General features: G+C 39.0%; 1 protein-coding gene across 1 annotated transcript in view; it reads right to left on the bottom strand.

The window, feature by feature from the left end:
• Positions 1-16,706, bottom strand: part of LAMA3 (laminin subunit alpha 3) — a 158,538-nt gene that overhangs the window by 14,293 nt on the left and 127,539 nt on the right. The window contains exons 63-69 of the mRNA XM_020785668.3: positions 11,986-12,105; positions 10,981-11,105; positions 7,192-7,312; positions 6,570-6,710; positions 6,308-6,438; positions 1,844-1,984; positions 472-610 (exon numbers count right to left, since the gene is read on the bottom strand). Of these exons, the coding sequence (XP_020641327.3) occupies positions 472-610; positions 1,844-1,984; positions 6,308-6,438; positions 6,570-6,710; positions 7,192-7,312; positions 10,981-11,105; positions 11,986-12,105 (918 nt within the window). The remainder of the gene's footprint in view (positions 1-471; positions 611-1,843; positions 1,985-6,307; positions 6,439-6,569; positions 6,711-7,191; positions 7,313-10,980; positions 11,106-11,985; positions 12,106-16,706) is intronic.

Below are 16,706 nucleotides of genomic sequence, written 5' to 3'. Positions count from 1 at the left end.
AACATGACACCATCAGCCAGCCAGTGCTGGAAGACTTCCCTGCTAGCTCACCATTGGCTGGCTGGCAACCATGATTCTGTCCATCGGGGGACAGCTCCAGCAGCCTTGTTTCCACAACATGTTGAGTGGCTGACCCAACCCTGGCTCTGTCAGTGGCTAGGAAGCCTCCCAGCACAGGCAGGTGGTATGACACGTCATGCTTTAATGTGAGGGATCCCGTTAAAACGGGACATGTGTTTCAGCTTTGTTGTAGGTTACTGTAAATGTGTAGTTCCTGCCTTGGGCAGATAGCGGGTTTCCCTGGAAGGCCTACATTCAGCAGAGGCTCCATTTGGCTTGGGCTTTAGTTACTGAATGAATGTGAAGCTGTCCCGGCAAGTGGCTGCCTCTTAAAACACAATTCAAACTATATTTTGCTGGATTTACAGATTCAGGATTATTTATTTTCCTTTTTCTTAACATAACTCTGACCTTCAATGTCTTGTATTCATCTGTTAATTCTCTCAGCAGCATCAGCTGTGGCTGTTTCTTTATCATACAGAATCCCAAGGACACATCGGTCTTCTCAATGTAATCTGTTAGATTTTGAATCTGAGGAAACTGTCCTGATCTGTAATATAGATAAGCAAAAGCATGGCCAATGGCAATCTGTTTAACTGAGATTTGCTAATGTACAATTTCAAAATACGGGTTCCTTCATTCAGAAGTCGCTGTTTTTGGCACAGCTGCCTTACAAACGTCCCCCCCCAGGCTAAATTTATTTTGTATTGGCGTGTTGATCCACCTTCAAATGTATCAGCTGGCATACTGAATGTAATACAGTGAGAGAGGAAAAGCATTCAGCGATATACTTGGCTTATTTCAGCTGCTTTCTCAGAAAAAAGGTATCTCAGCTGCTCCTCTCTATGAGGTGCTTCTTTTCACTTGCAGAGTCCTGCCTGTTTCAAGGGAATAAACTTGAATCTGACTTAACAATCATTCTTATACAATGTATATAAACAAGTCATCAGTAATAAGTCATCAGTAATGACTTAAGTTGCACTTAAGTCTATAGCAGGTAAAAGATTGCAGCCTGTTGCAGAAAAAAATGAATGGGTGGATTCAACAATCCCAATGTGTATTAATAATCATATTTTTTCTACTAGTATATTTTGTTCTTGGCAATATTAATGCACCTGATTTGCATAATATGAAAACATACATATTGTACAAATGTATATATAATGCAAATTAGGACATCCAGATTGGGAGCACTAGAATACGGTAGCCTTATACATCAGAGACAGAGAATGCAAGTCAATACAGACAGAAGGCTGGCTCAAATTCTACAAAACATAGCATTGCCTTTTTCAGGTATTACATAGTAGGATTTCTATTTTCAATTGCAGATATACAAAATTCTTCTCAATAACCTCACCTCAAAAGGCATTACTCAAGCTCTTATTATACAGTGGACCCTTGACTTACAGACGGCTTGACTTACAGACTTTTTGAGTTACAGACTTCTCTGGCCGCAAAATTTAGGTTGACTTACAGCCTGAGAATTGACTTACAGACCAGAAAAAAACCAAAATGGAACAAAAACAGCCTGTTACGGGATTAATCGGTTTTCAATGCACTGTAGGTCAATGGAGACTTGACTTACAGACTTTTTGACTTGAGAATCACCTTCCAATACGGATTAAGTTCTCAAGTCAAGACCCCACTGTACTGTTTTGATCATTTATAAACACTACGGGGTTTGTGATGAAACAGATCATGTTCTGTTAATGCTGGAACATTTAATAAGCTGCTGTAGTAAACATATGAGTGCCTGTAAATAAAATTTTTATAATGTGTTTACCTTTGAATAAAGACATTGGAAATGCAACCTTCAAAATTACGGCCACCAATGTCTATTGGCCGACTCTGTGTTTTCCTTCCAACTATTGGACGTGTTTCAACTACTGTTGACTCAAGCACGTCATCAACCAGCAACCTAAGTCTGGAGTGGAAAAAAAAAAGAAACCTGAATACAAATTTCAGCACAAAGCTATTAAGATATGAGAACATATGAAGAGTCAGGCTGGATCAAATCAAAGGCCCAAGTTGTCCAACATTCTGTTGACTCAATAGCCAACCAATTGTCTGTGAGAAGCCTGTAAGCAGGACATGGATGCAACTGCACCCTATGTCTCATATTCTTCAGCAGCTGATACATACATGCACACTATAACAGTGGATACGACAGACAGCCATTCAGACTGGTAGCCTCAGATGGCCTTCTCCCCCAGAATGTATTATATCTACATATTTACTAGGATTTGGGAAAGTTATTATTATTTTTGGACTATAGTTCCCTAAATCTCCCACCTGGCTGGTGAATTATATGGTTTGTAATCCAAAAGAGCAACTTTTCCAAGTTCTGATACTTATTTATTTGTAATATTTGTTTATCAGTTTTTAAGAATGTCCTTTAAGCAACTGTGTAAGATAAGCCTAATTTTGTAGCAGACAGGTCTTCAAATCTCATCTCAGTTCTTAACAGAAGGGTTGTGCTTATAAGAACAAAACCACTTCTCCCTGCCTCCAAAATAAGGCTAGCAATTAACATCCAAAAAGACAGCATTCTACAACATGGAGGCAATTGTTCTCTTCCTGATGCATGATGACTGAGTATTTTCAAGAGATGGTATCCCAAATGTGTTAATTATTATTATTTCAAGCACAGCCTTTTCCTTCTACAATATAACAGGAAAACAAAACTTGAATAATTTAATCAACAGGATACATAGATTGAGTTCAGTAGAGTCCCTCATTTTTCTTTTTTTTCCTTGGACCATTACTAGGCAAAAGCTTTCCATGTACAAGAATTTGCATTCTGCATGCAAAATCTGTATGCATGTAAGCAGTATCTGTGAAAATGGTGTGTACAAGAAAGACTTGGAATACCAATGCTGCTGTCTAGCTTGTAGCTCTTAACAGTATTGCTATTTCCTAGGCATAAGCAAACAACAGAGTTTCCCTTCTACAATATAACAGGAAAGCAAAACTTGCTTTAAGTTGAAGGAGTTAGTGAGGCCCAACCTGACATTGCCACTTTCCTTTCATAAATTTCAGTTCACTATTTTCAGTGAATAATGAAAGAACCCATGGAAGCGATGTGCTTGATTGCCATGGCTGAACAAGTGTATTAAAAATTGACCTAAAATCTCATACATACATTATCTTAGGGCAAGCAATTATATTTAACTAATACCGTACATGAAAAAACACTGGAAGTAAATCTTATCTCAGGCTGTGACTACACAGGCAAAAGAAACGTTATTTAAAACGTATCAAACTTCAAATGAATCAATGCTTTAAAAAGTGTCTCCTTTATGCAAATACCAGCTCAGATTGCTTTGCCAGGGAAGTGTGTTTTATAGGTGGAAAGCGAGCTAAAATACTGTTCTGCTAGGTAAAGGTAAAGGTTCCCCTTGACAATTTTTGTCCAGTCGTGTTTGACTCTAGGGGGCGGTGCTCATCCCCATTTCCAAGCCATAGAGCCAGCGCTTGTCTGAAGACAATCTTCCGTGGTCACATGGCCAGTGCGACTTAGACACAGAACGCTGTTACCTTCCCACCGAGGTGGTCCCTATTTATCTACTTGCATTTGCATGCTTTCGAGCTGCTAGGTTGGCGGGAGCTGGGACAAGCGACAGGCGCTCACTCCGTCGCGTGGATTCGATCTTACGACTGCTTGGTCTTCTGACCCTGCAGCACAGGCTTCTGCGGTTTAGCCCGCAGCGCCACCACGTCCCTTTTTGCGCCACCACGTTCTGCTAGAGTGTTGTTTAAAATAGTAGGCAAGTGAAACTCAACTTATTTTATTCATTTTTGCATATGTACGCCTCTGTTGCTGCAAACTGCTGTGCCAGAAAGTTGTTTGTAAAAAGATTAGCTGCTTCTACCCCTTCAAGAATGCTTTTGCTGGTCTTTGGGAGGCGGAGAGAAGGGGAGGACTTGATCAGCAGAATGCATCCTATTTATTACATATTACTGACTGTCTCTATGCTTTTTTTGGGGGGGGGGGATAGACTCAAACACACAACCCCACATTGGGACTTCTGTTGCTGGCAATCTCCCAGGTGGGAATCCAAATAGCATTTAAAATAGTCATGTGATTTAAATCAAATCAATTTAAAATGGAGCTTATTGGGGGGCAAATGTAAATGTAGACAAGCCCTCTTAGTGTCTCATACATGGGGAATTCAAGGGCTAGATGGTTCTCATAGGATAGGATTATTCTGCATAGGTTGCCTTCTAGTCGCTAATATTCGAGGGGCGAAATTACATCAGTTGTAATGACAAAGCAGTAATGGAAAATCCAACCAACTGGTTATAGATACGATTATAATGACTGTCAAATGAAATCAGTGTCACTGGAATCTGATCACTAACAGTTCTTCCTGCCCTACCACACAAATACTAAAAAAAGAAAAGACATGGTCTTCACAAAAGATGCATGATCTTACAGTTCACTCTATTTTCTATAACATGGACAAATATCAACAAATTGTCACAATTCCTAGCTTCCTAGCAACATCAAAAATATGTGGATATATTTTAGATTAGATAAACACAAAGAAGATGTGTAGAAGGAAGGCTAATAACATCCATCCATCAAATATGCATACAGAAAATCAATATATCAATTTGGATGTGCTTGCTGAGCTCTAGCAGTTTTAGTCTCTTTGGAAAATCTCATGTGTATAAGATTCTCTCCATTTCCTTGTTTGAGGGGGAAGCACTCAGCACACAAATGGGAAATGCCTCTGAAATCTGACAAAGAAGATTAGAAAGTAGAGATCGGCATGAACCTCGGTTTAGAGGTTTGTGCCAGTTCATACGCATGGCACCACATGTGCCACACTTTCCCTTCCCCTGCCAACCTGGCTGGATCCCCCACTCACCAGCCAATGCACACTCCTCCTTCCTGTCAGCTATTCAACCAACCTCTGGTAATATCATAGGCTTCCCTGCCCCACCTCCTTGGCTGATCGCCCCCTCAGACAAGGAGGCAGGAGAGGCAACCCTGTGCTCCTGCTGGGGACTGATCCAAAGAGAAAGGGGAGAAGAGCGCACTCCAACTGGTGAGTGGATCATTGGCTGGGGAAGTGGGGGAAGGGAAGGCATGGCATCTAACCTCCGAGGTTTGTGCCCATCTCTGTTAGAAAGTCTTTGTACTCTTAAATTCAATGCTCATTAAAAGGTCAAGGTTCCCCTTGACATTTAGTCCAGTCGTGTCTGACTCTAGGGTGCAGTGCTCATCCCCATTTCCAAGCCGTAGAGCCAGTGTTTGTCCGTAGACAGTTTCCATGGTCACGTGGCCAGCGCGACTAGATATGGAACGCTGTTACCTTCCCATCATGGTGCTACCTATTTATCTACTCGCAATTTTACATGCTTTCAAACTGCTAGGTTGGCAGGAGCTGGAACAAGCAACGGGAGCTCGCTCTGTTGCGTGGATTCGATCTTACAACTGCTGGTCTTCCAACATTGCAGCACAGAGGTTTCTGTGATTTAACCCACAGCACCATCACATCCCTATGCTCATAATCACAGTAAATTTAAAACAAGCTGCTTGGCTGAACAGTCCATCAAGCGGAAAGAAAAGAAACAGATGGGAGTTTGTTTCAACTATTGTCTCCGATTCATGCTTAAAACTAAGGTGGAGTTTGAAGCAACTCAAAATGCCACCTGTTATCTTCCCAATTGCTTGGGCTATGAGTATATGGAAATAAAGCTTGTTTTTTAAAAAACATTATTTTCAGTTATAGTTTACTGCAAAAAAAAAAATTGTAATATTCCGAATGCAAAAATCAGTGTCCTTCAAATTTACTACCTAAAACAGAACAAAGATTAATTCCCAAGTTTTCAATACACTATCAATTATTTCAAGAATAATTTCTTAATAAGAAACCCATTATCCAAATGGGGTACATTTAATCACTCTACTCAATCAATTAATGACTGGGGTGATGTCACCATCCAGGATGAGAATTTTCTCAATTTCTGGAGAGGAAATCTGTTCTTTTTGAGCATGTTCACATCCTTCAATTGCTTTTGCAACTGCTTGACTAAAGCCATCACAGCACAGCTGGTGGTGAAGGCATCTGGGAACTGCAGTCCAAGATCACCTGGGTTAGGGCTGGGAACCACTGATCTAGATTTTGTTCAACTAAACATGAATTCAAATAATAAAATAACTAAACATTCTCTATGCTTTCAAATGCTGCTCCAACAAAACATTCACTCTGTCCCATAACTGAAATACTGGACTTACGTGTCACCTTCTTTCATCACTGTCACATAGTGCATTGAACCATCTCCATATCTCTTGACAGACTGCCTTTCTTCATCACTTATCCTTACAGTTATAGAGCCATTTCTCAGAAGAACAGTCAGTATATCAGGCTACAAAACCAAAAGAAGTCAAACATTCAAAATTTCTTTTTTTTTTTTTTAGTTTATAAGGATTTTGAATGTGGAAGCAAAGCAATTTGACTGCACTTGAACAGGAAACAAAACAAATAAATGTTTCATACCCTTAAGTCGTAATTTAACAATGTTCCATCAAGTGCCAATGTGTGAAAGCCAAATCCCACTTGGAAATCATTGGGAAATGGGAAACCATCATCACTTAAACCAAGTACTCCATTCTTCGAAAATGTTGCTGTTCTCACAAGCTAAAAACAAACATAGAATGAATGACTTTTCTCTTATAGAAAATAAGACTCCGTTCTGCTTTCCTGGCATCTACTCTAATATCTAGAAGCTGAATTAACAGATCTCAGACATGGCGATGAGTCCTATAAACTCCAGAGTAATATTAGGGTCATAAATCATACTGCATAGAAGATCAGCATGCCCTATGCCACTTTTTTAATGGCTTTTATGAAATGGCAATCATGTTTGAACTGAAAAGCAGAATCCTACTTACATATGTAATTGTTTAACAGCAACCACATAAGCATTCTCTATCTCCAGTATATTCTCCTTTGTGTTTCTGATCATGCATTAGTAGCAAAATCATGTGTGTTCCCAGTTTTACCTTCAGTCACACGGAGGGAAAAAGCTACTGCGCAATTGCCATTCCACATGCAGTTTTTCTCCAGCTGGATTTTGGTCTTGGTTTTGTACAGAAAGCATCTGTAATAAAGAACTTACCTTCCAATCATCAGGACATTTTCTGCTGACACCAAATGTCTCAGAGAAGGTAGGAGAAGACTCAAATGAAGTTCTCCAGTTCATCATGCATCCACGAAATGGTGGTGTGGATATGCTGAAGCTGTGTCCGGAAATAAAAACAACAATGAGAACAGACATGGTCTTTCTTGCTGTTGTAGCTGATTGCTACTGCCTTTTTCTGCTGTACAGAATTGCCTCCCACTGTCTTTTTTCACTTATCTTCACAATAACTCAATAGCTGATGTTAAGAGATAGATCAACAAGAAACACAAAACAAAACAAAAGCAAAAAAACACAAAGATGTTGTGGACATTAAAGACTAATTTAATGTGGAACAAATCTACTTCTTTAGATGTAAGAGTGAAAATACAGAGACTACACAGCAAAACATTCATATGAAGTTCTAAGGTAAAGTAATGTAATAGTTGGTAGACTCAAGTTGCATTTCACACCTAGTAATGATTTAATAACCCTGTTTGGCATTCAGTTCTTTTCTTTTGAAGATGTGTTCGGTAAACAGCAACAGTGACTAGTGACCAACATTCCCTCTAAGGTTCATGGGCGTGCAGAGCTCCATTGGCAGCACACAGCAGCAGCTGCAGTTGATGCCTGTTTACTTCCAGATTTTGGATGAAACCCCACCACCTGCACAGAGAGAGGGGAGCCTCCTGCACAGCAGGGATAACAGTTAGAGGGAATGTTGCCAGTGGTTAAAGGAAACACCAGCAGAAACAACATGTGTTCATGAGTTAAGAATCACTGGCTATATCTTTGAAACTTGCTCTCTAATGGTGGCTGTAGTTAGTTGGGAAGGAAAATAACAGCAGATAACATAATTATTGTAGTATTTAAAATTTGGCAATGGCTTAAGATTCCTTGGCTAATATTTAATCCAGTGAGATGGATACTAAGCTTATGTCTCAGCTGTTTCCCTCTGGTTTCTTATTCTGTAATTTTTCTTCTCTAGAATAGCAACTTTCAAATTCAAATGAAGTTAAGAGATTGTGGCTTGGCATAGATCACCCATAGAACTTCATGGGTGGAAAAGGATCATAGCCTTAGGCTCTTGCTATCAAATCTGCATTGTGTCCATTGACCCTCCATGCTGCATCGTGCTTTCACAATACAAAGAGAAGAACAACTGATATTTAAATACAGGGATTGAAATAATGCAGAATATATTGCCCATGTTGTAAATTTCTATATTACAGAAATGAAAGCAGAAATGAAAGACAATATAATATGTTCTGCGTCAAGTATGCATTGAATTAGTGCATACATTCAAGGCACCATTTTACCTTCTACATTTGAAAAGGAAGTGCAAGTAGGTGGAGATGAAAGGGAGAATGATGTAAAGAGAGGCAGTAACTCCTCCCTTCTTCCCTTGCCTGCTGATGAGTGAAGAAGGAGAGAGAACCAATGATGAAAGCTGTAATTTCTGAGCTATTTTAGTTTAGAAAAAAACAGTGACTAAGTAGGGACATTGAGGGGTTCCTCCTCATTTAACCTCATTAGCATACTCAGTATTACACCAATGAATATCAATAGTGTATTAATGTATAGCTAATGTCTTATTGAAAACTTGTAAGCACAATGCATGAAAAAGCAAAGTGTACTATCATAAACATGCTCTCTGTATTTTCTCTGCTGTAAGCAAATAAAACAGTTAACACTACCATGTCACTTTCTGGTGCTAGGGACAGAAAAGACAAAGCTCATCTCAAGCTGGCTAAGAAATAGAGGAGATGCTGTCTAGGGGGGCAGGGTATAAATCGAATAAATAAATAACTAAATGTATCATTTTAAGCTACACCCTGAGCTATGCTTACTTTGAAGAGTTGTTTCTTTATATTTTTATTAGTTTTTGTTTGTTTTTTTAAATAAAAGTCTACCTGTAAGTCATTATTCTGGGCTCCATAATTATACATTTCTGGGTTGGTATGTTTTCTCTGCTAGTGTAATAAACAGCCTTTCCTATTCCTCTTGCCCCTAAGATTATTTTTCTGAGGTAAAAGCTCTTGACAACATGATGGACATTTACACATTATGAAGAAAGTGACTAGCTGTTTTCTCCCTGTCAGATACCACTAGAATCTGGGATCATAAATGAGGCTGAGTGGTGATATATTCAGGACAGAGAAAATGAATTATTTCCTTGCACAAGTGAAACTATGAAATTCACTTCCACAGAAAGTTGGAAATGACAGGGGGCTACTCAGATGGCTCCTTTAAAAGGAGGTTATACAAAATGATGGAGGAAAAGGCAATTACAGTAATGCAAACCATGATGGCAGTTACAAATTCCTGGGAAACAATGGTACAAAAAGAGATGTTGCCCTCCTGGTTGTGGGCTAGCTACAGAGTCTCACCCATGGCGTGGGGGGTGAACAGAGATCTAATATGGCTCTCCCCTTGTTCTTAATATTATCATACATGCATAGCATATTCAACAAAGCACACACAGAAACAATGTAAATCTCAAATGTATTCGTATCACCTATCAATTTTAGCTCTGCTTATGAGGATCTAGTTGTAAAACACTATGTTGATACCTTATTTTCAAGGCTCACGTAATTATTTGAATTTGCATATACAGTATATGTTGCAGATGTATTGCACAGTGTTTTTAATTAGTTACTGTCCAGAATTATCAGTTACTGATGATTTACATAACCATTATGTACATTTTTAAGTTGCAGCAGTGCATTATGGTTAATTAACAAAATGCCAGTCATATTTCTGGTTGCATTCCCATACCATAACTAGCTACATAACAGGAAAGGTAACCAGCCCCTCATTAATGGGCGGCAACTTGCCACTGCAACTGGTGTGATTTCACATATAGTCATACAAATTACCAATAGGATTCGAACCATTATTTTTGGTACAGGACAGGAAGGGATAAGGATGCACTAAATTTTCATTTTTTCAAAATGTATTTAATTTATTTTTGTTAATAATGTAGCCCTTTGGAGAATATTTATGTTTTCTAAAAAAAAGTATCAAATTATTTCCATATCCGTCAGCACTCCCAAGACAGCTCACAAAGAAATAAAGAGGCAAGATCTAATGCAGTTACATCACAAGACAATTTTGGAAAGCTGTGATGTTTTCCAGAAAACATCAAGAGTGTAATGCCTTCTCATGTGAAAGTGCTGATAAAGGAAAATGTAATCATGTCACTGTCACTTTAAATGATATTAATATTTACACCATTGTTTGTGTTTCCCTGAAAGATCACTTGGGAAGGAGCAAGAAATGTATTTTACTCAGCAAGGAAAGGCATGGCTTATTAAAAGTATATACATTCAAGATTCACTCTCTGGCATCTCCAGGTATGGAATGGAAAACCTCCTGGAGAGCCAGTGCCAGTTAGTGCCAAGATAATGAACAATGGTCCCCACAGTATAAGGCAGTTTCTTATATTCTTCCTATAGGAAGAAAAAAATCCATTTCAATCATGATGAGAAGAAGAATACTTGATCACTGACCCTCTCCTCTTTATTTTAATCTACATTTGGCTTGCATAACTCTTGACCTACCAAGCAATATGTAGCCCAGCAACCATACACTGCAGCCTTTCAGAAGGCTGGCAACGTCCATACCAGGCAACAGCTACAAGGAGGGGCAACGTTCCCCTGCTATATCACAATACACAGATGGTGACTACATTCAGCTTGCTAGACCACGAATTGCAACAGCCTGATCTTCATCTGTAAAACTCAAAATCACATATGGATGCTTATCCTCATGATTGCTGCAACTTACCGTTCTCTTAGAGAGGTTGGGATTCCCCCCAAGTAATAGGAATTGAAGTTAAATGTACTTGTATTTGCTTGCACTCTAGACTTATCTATCAAAGTATACTGTTGTGGAACAATGTATAAAGCAACCTGAAATGAAGAAAACAAGAAGAATTAAGATCAGCCTAACAGAAACACTATTTTTATGACCATGTTAACATTCACTTAATTAACAAGTCAATACCAAATGTATTGATTATTCTATCTCTTTTGATCCATACATTTCTCAAAACAGCTCACAACTAATTCTAATAAAGAAACTTCAATATTGGCGGGGAGGGATACAAGTTCAGAAACAACAGCAACAGTAAGATGGTATATCATGGCAGGAATAACAAAGCAAGATAAAAATGGAGAAAACCTTACAAAGAGTTTTCCATTCAAGGGCCATTGGCACAAGTCTAGTGGGCTTTCCTCAGCATTTATGACCCAGGGTTTCTTGCTGTGTCTGACTATGTGGTAAGCTTGCGTAAACACTGGTTATTGGTTCACTCCTATGAAGAGGAGACTGTCCACATGTACAGCTGGAAATATCAATAAAATACAGCACTATTCTCAATTCTGACTTCAAGTTATAACAAAGGACTTTCTTCTTGCAAAGGCAAATGTGAAATTCCTGGTGTGGGCTCTGTATAATTCCAGTTGCTTGGAAATATGCCCTACTAATTTCAGTGGAACACTTGTCTGTTCAACACATTTTAGCAGTACAGTTGAGCAGGCTCTAGGGGCTGCATAAATAGGCATGAAGATCTCATATGGGCCCATGTTGTGCATCCTTGTTCTTCAGCTTGTTCAGTTGTTCCACCTCCAGACGTCTAAGTACAGTAAATAAATTTACTTCTCTGAAATACAAAACAGCTAGGAGATGCGAATTAGGAATATTTACTATAGTTAAAGATGTCTATTAGTGGATATTTTCTGTTGTACATGTTACCTATTATGATTTCTGGTTTGGGGAACAGAAACTTACTAGTTGATCCATGCCATTGTTTATGACTGTGTTGCTTCTGATTTCTTCTGGAGGCTTTGAGTCAACTTTATATCTGAATACTAGACGACCTTTTTCAATCCTCAGACTGATGAATTTGTCCTGCAACTCAGAATAGATGCATTACATAATATAATGAAATTAGCATATTTGTTTGCTAATAATCACTATGACTACAGAGAAGGAAATGCACAGATGAAGCTAAAACTGAGCAGCATGTCAAAACTGAATAAAGGAATTTCAAAGAACTGGCCCTTCTTCCACCATTTCACTCTCTTTCAGAATGGGCACTCATGGTGCAGAGCCTTTTTCAGGTACTTAAAGGTACATAGACACACAATACCAGTCCTATCATCATTGGTGTATAACAGGGGGCCTTTAAGTTATTTGGCCTGGCATAATATTAATGCATTTGTTTGGCCAAAGACGACTGGTCAACTTCTTCCTACAATTCAGTCTTTCATCTGTCACTAACTTTCTGTACAATTGCATGGGCCTCTGGCCACTCTGCAATAAGAGGGCCACAACTATAAAATAGCCTGAAAAAGCAACACTGATAAACAGGGACGTGGGCCTCATAAGAGTTAAAAAAATTGAATTTATGGGGTGCAGAAGTGGTGCCCTAACAATGAACATAGAGATGCATTAAAAGTGAAAGCATTGTTGAAAAACTACAGCTGGGGATATTGTTAACAAAACAGCCACTTGTTTTTGGTACAAAACATTACTGAAAAAATAACAAGGTAGAAATAGCTCATTCAGTGTCGTGCCAGTTTTCGCAGTGAAAAAAGGAAACAACTAAGCACTTATGTATGTGAAACAGAGACAACAGAACAAAATGGAACTGCATTTTAAACTGCCGCTTCTGTTATAATATTACCTATTACCTATAATATTAATTAACGAAGAAATACCACAAAATAGATATGGAAATCTGTGTTAAGCAAATAAGAACAACAATATATTCTAAAAGAAAAGCTTTTACAGAATACTATAAAAAGAGAAAAGGATGAACATTATTTCAAGTACAGTAGTTTGTTTAATAATAAGCAAGTAAAGATGAGAAAGAAAATTGTCATTTGTTTGATAAGGCTTTAGCTTCATAATTAATAGTAACTGAGTTTTGAGGAAGGTATAAATGAATATAAATTCTCTAGTATTAATTGATGTGATATGCATGCGTATTGTACTGTCCCAGTTGTATTGCCAATAAATTATATCATTCTAACAAGCACTAGCTCAAGGAAGGATGGATTTTGAAAAGGCCTTGAAGATGCAAGGAGCTGAGCTGAGCTTGGTCTGGGAGGAGCCTGTGGTCTTCAACATTTGAGCTTCTCATTGGCTGATGTCAACATTCTGATGAAGTTTGTTTTGATTAATTACATGGTAACTAGGCTATAAACTGTGAGCATTCTCACACTGACATACATGGAGAGAAATTTTATCTGAAGGGATCAGAAAGGACAAGTTTTGTCTCGCTGATGGTCTGAGAGTGGCCAGGAGATAATAATGGACATAATATAGCTATTCATTCTAATTGGCTAAAGGCTTGGTGAGAAAATATTTTCCTCTGTGTTAACAAGCTTAGAGATTTAAAAATGCTTTTCATTTTATATTTTCTTATTGTAAGAACTCTGATATTCTTTAATGTATATTTTAAGAAGTTTTTAAAGCTTTCGGAATTATATTGCTTTTTACTTTTAAATGAGATATTAAAGAGATGTATTCTCTCCCTTTGTAGGCTATAAGCAACTGTTTTTAATGCTTTTGTATTTTCGATTCTAACATGATTAAAGTTCTTGTCTGGACTTTGTATAGCTATAAGCTTACAACTGAGATGTATTTTCTGACAAGTATTTGTCTAAAGCTTAAGTTCAATTTTTATATATTTTAAGCATGTGTGCCTACAATTTTTCTTTGCAACCATAAGACTGTCTTTGATATTTTTTGGATGTTATGTTTTAAAGCATGGATTCTAGAAATGATGTAAATACATAGAACTTGCACAAAATTAACACATTTTGGAGTTGCTTGGAATTACTGCAACAATGAAGACACTTATAATCAGATACCCAGACAAGTTTGCAAAAGCTTATCACAGATGGTCTGGAGGACAAGTACAAGTAGCTCCAGAGCTAATGAAGTGGTTGGGCCAAAGCCGAAAGGACGCTCAGCTGTGGACGCGCCTGGAAGTGAAAGGAAAATCCGATGCTGCAAAGAAAAATACTGCATAGGAACCTGGAATGTAAGATCTATGAGCCTTGGGAAGCTGGAGGTGGTCAAACAGGAGATGGCAAGAATAAACATCGACATCCTGGGCATCAGTGAACTAAAGTGGACAGGAATGGGTGAATTCAGCTCAAATGATTATCATATCTACTATTGTGGGCAAGAATCCCGTAGAAGGAATGGAGTGGCCCTCATAGTCAACAAAAGAGTGGGAAAAGCTGTAATGAGATACAATCTCAAAAATGATAGAATGATGTCAATACGAATCCAAGGCAGACCTTTCAACATCACAATAATCCAAGTTTATGCACCAACCACCACTGCTGAGGAGACTGAAATTGAACAGTTTTATGAAGATTTACAACACCTTCTAGAACTGACACCAAAGAAAGATGTTCTTCTCATTCTAGGGGACTGGAATGCTAAAGTAGGGAGCCAAGAGATAAAAGGAACAACAGGGAAGTTTGGCCTTGGAGTTCAGAACGAAGCGGGACAAAGGCTAATAGAGTTTTGTCAAGAGAATAAGCTGGTCATCACAAACACTCTTTTCCAACAACACCAGAGGCGACTCTATACATGGAAATCACCAGATGGGCAATATCGAAATCAGATTGATTATATTCTCTGCAGACAAAGATGGAGAAGCTCTATACAGTCAGCAAAAACAAGACCTGGAGCTGACTGCGGCTCTGATCATCAGCTTCTCATAGCAAAATTCAAGCTTAGACTGAAGAGAGTAGGAAAAACCACTGGGCCACTCAGGTATAATCTAAACCAAATCCCTTACGAATACACAGTAGAAGTGAAGAACAGATTTAAGGAACTAGATTTGGTGGACAGAGTGCCTGAAGAACTTTGGATAGAGGCTCGTAACATTGTCCAGGAGGCAGCAACAAAAACCATCCCAAAGAAAAGGAAATGCAAGAAAGCAAAATGGCTGTCCAACGAGGCCTTAGAAATAGCACAGAGGAGAAGGGAAGCAAAATGCAAGGGAGATAGGGAAAGTTACAGAAAGTTGAATGCAGACTTCCAAAGAATAGCAAGGAGAGACAAGAGGGCCTTCTTAAATGAACAATGCAAAGAAATATAGGAAAATAACAGAAAAGGAAAAACCAGAGATCTGTTCAGGAAAATTGGAGATATTAGAGGAACATTTCGCGCAAAGATGGACATGATAAAGGACAAAAATGGGAGGGACCTAACAGAAGCAGAAGACATCAAGAAGAGGTGGCAAGAATACACAGAGGAATTATATCAGAAAGATGTGGATATCCCGGACAACCCAGACAATGCAGCTGCTGACCTTGAGCCAGACATCCTGGAGAGTGAAGTCAAGTGGGCCTTAGAAAGCCTGGCTAACAACAAGGCCAGTGGAGGTGATGGCATTCCAGGCGAACTATTTAAAATCTTGAAAGATGATGCTGTTAAGGTGCTACATTCAATATGCCAGCAAGTTTGGAAAACCCAACAGTGGCCAGAGGATTGGAAAAGATCAGTCTACATCCCAATCCCAAAGAAAAGCAGTGCCAAAGAATGCTCCAACTACCGCACAACTGCACTCATTTCACACGCTAGCAAGGTTATGCTCAAAATCCTCCAAGGTAGGCTTCAGCAGTATGTGGATCGAGAACTCCCAGAAGTACAAGCTGGATTCTGAAGAGGCAGAGGCACTCGAGACCAAATTGCTAACTTGCGCTGGATTATGGAGAAAGCCAGAGAGTTCTAGAAAAATATCTACTTCTGCTTCATCGACTATGCAAAAGCCTTTGACTGTGTGGACCACAACAAACTATGGCAAGTTCTTAAAGAAATGGGAGTGCCTGACCACCTTATCTATCTACTGAGAAACCTATATGTGGGACAGGAAGCAACAGTTAGAACTGGCTATGGAACAACTGATTGGTTCAAAATTGGGAAAGGAGTACGACAGGGCTGTATATTGTCCCCCAGCTTATTCAACTTATATGCAGAATACATCATGCGGAAGGCTGGACTGGAGGAATCCCAAACCGGAATTAAGATTGCCGGAAGAAACATCAACAACCTCCGATATGCAGATGACACCACTCTGATGGCAGAAAGTGAGGAGGAATTAAAGAACCTTGTAATGAGAGTGAAAGAGGAGAGTGCAAAAAACGGTCTGAAACTCAACATCAAAAAAACTAAGATCATGGCCACTGGTCCCATCACCTCCTGGGAAATAGAAGGGGAAGATATGGAGGCAGTGACAGATTTTATTTTCCTGGGCTCCATGATCACTGCAGATGGAGACAGCAGCCACGAAATTAAAAGGCGCCTGCTTCTTGGGAGGAAAGCGATGACAAATCTTGACAGCATCTTAAAAAGCAGAGACATCACCTTGCCAACAAAAGTCCGATTAGTCAAAGCTATGTTTTTTCCTGTCGTGATGTATGGAAGTGAGAGCTGGACCATAAAGAAAGCAGACCGCCAAAGAATTGATGCCTTTGAATTGT

This window comes from Pogona vitticeps, chromosome 4, assembly GCF_051106095.1.
Source record: "Pogona vitticeps strain Pit_001003342236 chromosome 4, PviZW2.1, whole genome shotgun sequence".
NCBI classification, from domain to species: Eukaryota; Metazoa; Chordata; class Lepidosauria; order Squamata; family Agamidae; genus Pogona; species Pogona vitticeps.
Note: the sequence above shows the minus strand (reverse complement) of the source record. Positions and strands in the feature narration are given on the sequence as shown.